The following is an 8,948-nucleotide window of genomic DNA, read 5'->3' as shown; positions in this document are numbered from 1 at the left end:
GGTCAGCCAGAGCCACCACCTCCTTCCCTACCTCTTGAAAGCTGTCCTGGCAAGCTGAGGGAAGGTTAAAGTCTGTCTCCACACCCTGTACCAGCCAGCAGCAAGTCCTGAATCCCACAGCTACCCAGGCCAGCTACAACTCAGCTAATACAAGAGCTAGAGGTTTTTCAGAGTAATGCCAAACTTTCCCTTTGTTAGTTAAACAGGTACCTTCATTCCAGGCCACATGGGACCACCAGATGGACAGAGACAATTCAACCCATACCAACATTGCCCCCATCTCACTTTCACTATGTAACTTAGCAGGAAAATCAGAAACTCAGGTTATGCCACATTCCCACTGTCACCAGCTCACCAGGATCCCATCAAGTTTTACAAGGAAAAAAAGCTCCTCAGTCCCAGATCGCAGCTTTTTACTGGCTTCCCGACAGACAAACATTTATCTCAAGACCCATATGGAGGCAGCTCACACAGCCCAGGCTGAGGAAGATGCGTATCCACAAGTTGCTGTTCTTGCTCTGCTGATGTCATCGTGCTTACGTTTCCTGGAAAACTATTTAGTATTCCAAAGGATGAAGCCAAGTTACCAGCTTCAACTCATCAAACCATACTGCACGTCAAGGAGTAGCACAATATATTATACACTAAACGTTATTTAAAAAGCAGGAACAACAAAAACGCAGGAAATGTTTAAAGAGTTAAACAGTTCAGGGAAAGATCTGGCATCTTACTGGCCTTTGTAGCAAAGCACGAGCAACACGCCGCCTCTCCAGCACAGGAACAGGCTCCTTTGTGCTACCAGCTCAACCCAAGTTCTTGGATCAACTGCCAACGTAAGTAGCTCACTTCTGCCAACCATTAAACTCTCCCAGCCCAGGGAGCCCAACTGGGAGATGTTCCAAAGCACCGAATCCCCATTAGCTAAGCAGAGTGTGCTGCTGTCTGTCCAGCAACTTGAATGTAATTGGACCTTTTGTTCTCTGTAAATATTTAAGAAATTTATATTAAGTCCAAGTCTCAGGACGTGGGATTTTTTTCTTCCCCTTTGTCTTCTAGACAACGTTTGCAGCGCTCTGGAACACACAGCTGGCAGCTGGAAAAAGAGCTAGCTGAAGTGTCCAATATTCCAAATGTGAGGTCAGCATTCCCTGCCACACCACGCTCTGGTCAAACACACGGCAGGCAGGACGCACAGCTCAGTAGGTGGCACCTGCTGTCCTTTAACAAATGGTCCTGTGGATGGACAGATGAAGAAAATTCAGTCCTTTTTAAAATTCCAAAGTCAGGCACTGTACTGCTCTTAGATCCCCAAACCAGCACTCTGTTTGCATGCCGCAGTGTTTTGACAAGATGATAAAGAGAAAGGAGGAAAAGGAATCTGATCCCCAAACTTACGAAGTCCTTGGCTCCCTGGGGAAGCTGGTTGAGGGAGGTTTTCACAGTGTAAACATCCGTCAGTGACCCACCGCAGCGGAGGCTTCCCCTGCACATTCCATACCCAGCATTACACAACCATGAAGGGTCACCAAGTGAGCACACGGCCCAAGGGAGGACGTGAAAACATGTTCTACTTTGTTGTTGTCATCAACAGTGATAGATATGGACTAACCAAAGGGCTTTACTCTATATAGAAATTGTTACATTGAAGGCCTCCATATGAATGTTTTTATCTTCCCTGAGCTGTGTTTCCATCAGAATTTTTAGGGAGTTTTATCCACCCAAACACCCAGCCCCAGGCATCTCCCTGCCTCCTCTTGCCTGGCTTCCAAATGGCATCTTAACCAGCCCGCTGGTCCTGGGAAAGCAGCAAGAATTGCAGCAGTCACCCCATCCTCCCCCTTCCCAGCCCAGCATTCCTCCTGCCCCGTTACCCTTCCCTGCCAGATCTGGTTACTGGACCAACACAAACATGTTAATTATCACCAAGGCCTTAGGCCAGAATTTAACAACAGCTTTACAGTTCTTGCCCTCTCCTCCTCAACACACAAACCAACCAACCTTTTGCAGGGCCAGGAAGTGAATAGATAAAGCATTTAAAAAAATAGTAAAAAAACCCCAAACAAACAAACAAAGAAACAAACCAACAAAGAAAAGGCAGCAAAAATATTTGCAGGGTTAAAAAGGAAAAGAAGGATGAGAGAGGAGTGGGAATATTATGGAGGTAGGTTCAGGCATCTGTTCACAGGATTAGTTTTCAAACTGTCACCCTGGCAGTACAGGAAGGTAACAGGCAGGGGAATCATTCCTTAGGCCCACACTGAATCCTCTCGATGAAGGAACTACAGCAAAGCTGACTGCAATGTACCTGAGTTTTGCTGGGTCCCACATAAAGTTGTATCGATTTACTCAAGGGCAGTACTGAGCACACATTATCAAAACACACTACTTTAAACCCTGCCTAAGGCTATTTAGTTTGAAATCACAGGTTTATACTGAGTTTCAGCCCACCTAAAGCCACTAGATTTAAGATCTATAAAGACTGCACTGATTTAGATGTTATTTTTAAGAGATATTTGGTTATGGTGTATTTGTGTCACTTGACATCACAATGGCAGTCACAGCCTTTGAGATTTCCTTGCAGCTAAGATCTAAGTGAGGAAATAAGGTTTGCTGAATAAGAAATACTCCCTGCTTCTGCCCTGGATGGATCAGTTTCCACATCACTGATCTCCTGAAAAGCAAGGAGGGAAGAATCACCAGACAAAAACAGGCCTGATGAGGAAGACAGTTACTGAAAGGGGAGGAGAAAAAAAAAAGTCCTAGTTAATAAAAAAATCTCTCTAAAATCAGCAGTAACAGAAAAGGGAAAAGTACCTCAATTACACAGAAAACACTTATACTGGCCAGCAGTCCTCAGTTCCTGCCATTATCTCTGCTTCACAATTCTTGGATTCCCAAGATCTGGAAATCAGAATTAGAAATATTGCCACTACGTCAGATGTCACCAGCACGGGCAAATCGCTCGCTATGGACTATGCATCAGTCAGAGAATTCCCAGCCACATGATGAACACGTGCTGCTTTTGGACTCTGGTGAATTAAGTCATTCAGCCCTTACCCAAGCCTATGTAAGGTTTGGAGAAATTCTGTCCCTTTGCAGCACTTCTGTCTTCTCACAAAGTAGGAAAGAATTAAAAACTTACTAATGACATCTGTGATTTAAAGTCAAGGATTTCAAGCAAACCCAGGCACTCCACCCTCACCCAGCCCCAGAGATGCACGTGCAGATGTGCCAACACTGCACAATACAGCTGGATGGCAACAGCTTTATTGCCTCCCCCTACAAATTGCTTCATTTTGGGGATCATTCAGCATGGATTTGACAGTCTCAACTTACAGCTTTTGTCTTTATGATCTTTTCTTCTAAGGTGCACGGCACATGATTAAGGGACAGAATGAGGTCAGCTGCTTATTAAGGGCTAATTGTTATATTCCCTGAACTAGAATGCCAGTAACTGAATTTGAGAGTACAAAACCAGAGATCACATCCTAAAATTAGAGCGCTAACGAAGGCTCATTAATAGGCAAGAAGAATCCCTCTAGAATTCTGAAGCTTGTGCTAAATATATCTCTATAACCTCAAAGGTACTCAACATGTATGGCATCTTAAAAGTTCCCTACTCACTCATTGTACAACTATGAGCAAGGGCTGTACACAAGCTGTACAACCCAGATACAACAGGTACTTACATTTTTGGCAGGATCTGCCTGAACTTTTTGCTTTCAATAAAGAGCCAAGTTCTCTGAAGAACAAAGCAGCGAGGACACAACTCTATTTTGACAGCTATCTTAAGGTGCTCTTAGGTGTACCTGGACTTGTTCACTAAAGCTGCATGTAAGCACAGTGATGTTTTCTTTACAGCACGCTCATCTTGAAGTAGTTTTCTCTCTGTTCTAAAAGGAGAGATTATCAGATTATCTGCAAACATACTACAGAATGGTTTTAGTGAAACTGTGGTTCTCTGGTTTCCTGTTCTATGTAAATGTTTCAGAGAAATGTGTAAAGCCAGTGGTTTCCATCTGCAATTAACGACCTATTTAAAGGAATCATTAGAAGAAAATGGCTGAGGAACTCGCAAAATATCCATCACATACCTCACAGAGTTCTCTCATCAAAGTTAAATGTATCTTTTCTTTAGTTTAGTAACATTAAGAACTTAATTCTTAATTCAGAGGTTTGGAATACAACTAGAAAGCTAAGGAAGCTAGCCAGCTTTCAGATGCAGAATGCACTGTGAGGAGAAAACAAAGTAGCTGTTTGGTTTGTTTTTTGGTTGTTTTTTTTTTTAAAAAGAGATATTTTTAATTTATTTGTACACATATACTTCTTTCTGTTATGAAAGACATGCAACGAGCTGAAATCTATTCACTGCACCTCACAGCAACGGTATAAACAGATCCTTCATAAAAGAAGGACAGGATCAGGCCTCTCATGCACTCGAATGCAATTAACAAAACGTCTGCTCTGCCTGCAACGCAGCCAGTTGGGGTGTTTGTTTAATGAAAGCGCAGTAACCGCTTATGCCAATTCAATCACCAAGACAGCAGCACGTGCTCTTCTATTCATCCCATACAGTCTTCAAATAACCATAATTCAATTTGATATTCTGCAAAGTCTAAAGCCCAAAAAATTCCAGAGAGAACAGATACCCAGCTGTTTTCTTTTTTTTTTTTAAATGGATAAACTATTAGACTTCTCCTTTGTTAGGATGTGACATACTGAAATATTTCCAAAATAGACTATAATAGAAGTAATCTGCCTATTCTTTTTGTTGTGCATTTTTCTAATTGATATAATGTTCATCACAGAGGGAGAGACATTTTACCCTTATCTGCACTGTACATCTGCAACTAGGGGGAACTTCATGTGTTTCCACTTCATGGATTTGTTTCAAGTAGCCATTTTTTCTCCAGCTGATACTCAAAACTATTTTTCGGCTCTGTATAAAAAGCCTGTGTGCTGCAGCATACCTGTGATAACAAAATAAACACAAAAGGAATCAAATTGCCAATAGAAAGATAAAAAAGCATGTTTTAGTAAAAAGTAAGGAAATCAGAACTGTAAGAAAAAGAAGAACAGGAACTAATTCCTCCTCCCACACATCAAGCCCACAGAACTGAAACAGTTTCTAGATTACACAAAGCAGCTCACCCTTGAAACCCTGATGGCAAGAATTGGTAGGTGAAGCAATACAACTTTGCCTCAAAAGGTCAGGGAAAACACATGAACTCAAATATTACCTGAAAAAAAAAGGTATGTAAACATAGAAAAACCAAAACAGACTCCAAAAACCAAAACAATATGTGCAATTTAACATCTCTAGAGCAATGCAAGCAAAGAGGGATGAATTCTTTTTATATCATTCTAAATGTCAGTGCTGTATACAGAATGTGAAGTGCTTTGAGTCACCACTGTAAAACCTTTTAGTAACATACTGAAATAAAACTCAACTGCATTTAAAAATAAACGTTCACCTACAGACTTTAAGTGATTACAGAGTTTAGTAAGGATTGAAGAAATTACTGTAATTCTCCAACACTGGCTCAATTCTGTACACACAGAAACCAGTCAGCTACAAAAGTGGCCTGTAAGTCAAAGCTGCCTGGCCTACCAAACCTCTTTACAGCACATGTAATGCCTTCTAAAAAGACAAATTAATTCAACAAACACAGCACGAGAAAAGTGCTGCCTTCAGCCACACCCAAGCAACCCCTCAGACTTGAAGAGGAGCGTGAGCCCAAATGAGAGCACACAGAGCTTTTCCACAAAGGAGTACAAACCACTGTATTTACAAATCCATTAAATGCACTTAGTCCTAAATGGAATTTAGACATTGTTTTCATCATAAACAACAGGCTTGTTACACACTTCAGATTCTAATGCTTTTAGTTTTAGCAGGAATTTTTTGAAATGAAAGTTGCAAATAACCTCCAATCCAGTTAGTCCCTTACGCTTAATAAATAAGAAGCATCAAGAATCTTCATGGCATTGAGACGCACAGAACTATTAAACGATTTCAGAGTCTACTTCGTAAAAAAAAAAAGGAAAAGAAAAAAAAAAAAGTCCTTTGTTACTGCAAAAATAATAGTTTATGTTCTTCAAAGAATGGCCCTAGTTGTATGTGCAAGTGCCAAACGAAGCAGCGGGATGAGAGGCCATCACTGCATGCCAAACCACTGTTCTTGATCTGCCCACTGAGCAGCTTCACTGTCACTGCCTTCCAAGTCGCCCTCTTCTCCGCTTCCCTCCATATCATCCACATCTTCTTCCTGGGTTGCATCTGTTGGACTTTCCTCTTTTTCCATTTTCTGCATTCCTTCTAGTGACTTCTGATCATTTGGATCCAAACTGAGGAAAATCAGAAAGAGAAAGAAAAATAAGAAAAAGAAAGTATTGTCCTGAAACTTTTTTTTTTTTCTTACATTTGTGATGTTATTGTAAAGAAAAAAGAAAAAAAAAATCTCATCTTGTCTGCACTTCCTGTTTAACATCAGCATGAAGGTCAATTTAGTAGATGATGCAACTTCACCTCAGGGTGACCATAAAACTGAGTATTAAATCTTTACATAAACCACTTCTGATCCCCAAGAATGTGCTTATCTAAACATCACACTCTTCCAGAAAACTCAGTCAACTCTTCCAGACAATACTAATTATAAAGTAACATGAAAGCAGTAAAAATTCAAATGACTGTGATTGAATATATTACATGCAAGGAAAAACCAGCTGACCCATTTAAGCTATGTAAGTTTACAGTGGACATAAAATGTGGTAGACTTAAGGTAAATTTAACTTGAAATCAAAGCATGGTAACATTTAACATGGTAACACCCTAAAATAACATTGAAGTTATGTTAAATCGAATCACACTATTTAAATTTACTTAATAGCTCATTTTTCTATAGCACCTTCTAGTCTAAAGGAATGGATGTTAAGGTGCCTGACTATATAATAACTATAAATAAATCCATGCCTTAATCCTTTCATTAGTCAAGGAATCACACGCCTAGTGACGTGTTTAGCATTAATGCAGTCCCTACATTTTGCACTTCCCACTTCAAAGCCTTTTGACCAACTAATTCATTAACAGGATATCCTTTGTATGTTTTTGTTTCTTTTAGGGGTGAAAGCTAACTCTGATGAACATCCTCATCAATTACTGGCTCAACTTTTACTTAAGTTGTTATAAATATACTGCAAAATCTCAGAACCTCTGCCTTACCTCAGGGCAATACTGTACTGGTCCATCGCTTCCTGATACTCGTTGACAGCTACAAGAAAGTCTCCCAGTATTCGGTGCAGAACACAGTCACTCTGATTCGCCAGCGCGTTCCTCAGCAAAGCAATTCCATCTTCATACTTTTGCTCTCTACCTGTTCATGTGCAAAACTACAGTTTTAATTAATAGTTTAGAGGCATCTATAAAAAGTCAGAGCGTACACAAAGAGTCAGCTCAAGGCTATTTCTTCCTTCAGAACTGTCCCCATGGGGGATCGCAGCGATACGTTTTTTGCAAGATTAACTCTAAACGATGGCTTTTCATTGCAGTAACAGCTACACTCATGATCACATGTGCTTTGAAGTCAAAACATTTTGTTTGCAATTAAGTGGTTATGTAATATCAGTTGCAAGATGCAATTAATTCCTGTGAATTTTCCTTCAGGATTGAACTGATAAATCCCTGGGCCATAACATCACTGTTACAATCTTCACAGTGATGAAGCTGCACAACACTCTGTGTGTAAAACAGTACGCTTTAAATAAGTCAGCACTGAGAAAGAAATATAAAAGGAACTTACTAAGAAGTTCTGCTTTCTTTACCACAGCTTTAATGTAATCAGGTCTTTGCGTTAGCGCCTTGTCCAATAAAGTTTTTGCTTTTTCCTGCGTGACTGGGTCTTCCAGACAGACTGTTGCTAACAGAGTGAGTGTCTGTGCATTTGCTCCCAGAGTTTTATACACGTTATTTGCCATGACCATGGCTTCACGAATGCTGTTGGATGCCAGGTAACATTCGATGAGACCTGAGGACAGAAAACAGAAAACATTTCAGTTTTTGCGTTAGCACTACAGACACTCACCCCTCCTCAATTATTTGCAATTAGTAGCACACAGACTCCAAAAAGCAAATACAAATTGCAACTGAGAAAGTGACTTTATACATTTTAACCTATCCATTCTACAGATAATTGACTTCATCACTCTCATTTATAGGCACATACTAAAAAAAAAAAAGCCTATAACTAAGCACACCTAATCTAAGATTTTTGCCCAGTTCCAGTACTCAGATATTAATATTTCACCTGGACTCTTCACAACTCACTATTTACTTGAAGCTGCTGTTAAGATCAACAAGATTTAAATAAGTATGACAAAACGAAGCTCCCAGTGGAACCAACCACACAGTTAACGTCGTCATCCCAAAGTGATCTGCTCAGAACACTCAAATCTGTTTATATCCAGATTAAACAAAATGAAAAGAACAACAAAAAAAGCCCTGTTAGAAAATCATTCTTATAAACAGATGCATTCTCTAGTAGCCCTCATCTGACTGATTCTGCCAGAGCTTTATAGTGTTTTGGGTAATAATAATTTATTTACTAGAAGGACAGCAGGAAAAAATAACTATTGGCTTGCTCTAGTAGCCCTCATCTGACTGATTCTGCCAAAGCTTTACAGCTTTTTGGGTAATAATAACTTATTTACTAGAAGGACAGCAGGAAAAAAGAATTATTGCCTTCCCTAATCATCATTATAGCAACTTTCACACCAAACCAATACTGTAAATACTGTACATGCGAGTGGCTTCACTTCACTCACCTTCATAGCAATCCAGCCTGCAAGGTGCAAGCCGTATGGCTTCACGGAAGTGTATAATTGCTTCCTGTACTCGGCCCATATTCCTAAGAGCAGCTCCTTTAAGCAGGCGAGGTTGAACCCTGTTACTA

At 40.1% G+C, this 8,948-nt stretch overlaps 1 protein-coding gene across 1 annotated transcript in view; it reads right to left on the bottom strand.

The window, feature by feature from the left end:
* Window positions 1–5,901: 5,901 nt before the first annotated feature.
* Window positions 5,902–8,948, bottom strand: part of ANAPC7 (anaphase promoting complex subunit 7) — a gene marked incomplete at its 5' end in the record, with an annotated part of 6,933 nt that continues 3,886 nt past the window's right edge. The window contains 4 exon segments of the mRNA XM_010172700.2: window positions 5,902–6,348; window positions 7,223–7,373; window positions 7,800–8,024; window positions 8,821–8,945. Coding sequence (XP_010171002.1) covers window positions 6,159–6,348; window positions 7,223–7,373; window positions 7,800–8,024; window positions 8,821–8,945 — 691 coding nt within the window.

This window comes from Antrostomus carolinensis, unplaced genomic scaffold (assembly GCF_000700745.2).
Source record: "Antrostomus carolinensis isolate BGI_N321 unplaced genomic scaffold, ASM70074v2 scaffold20887, whole genome shotgun sequence".
Classification (NCBI taxonomy): domain Eukaryota; kingdom Metazoa; phylum Chordata; class Aves; order Caprimulgiformes; family Caprimulgidae; genus Antrostomus; species Antrostomus carolinensis.
This window is presented reverse-complemented; position numbering and strand designations above follow the sequence as displayed.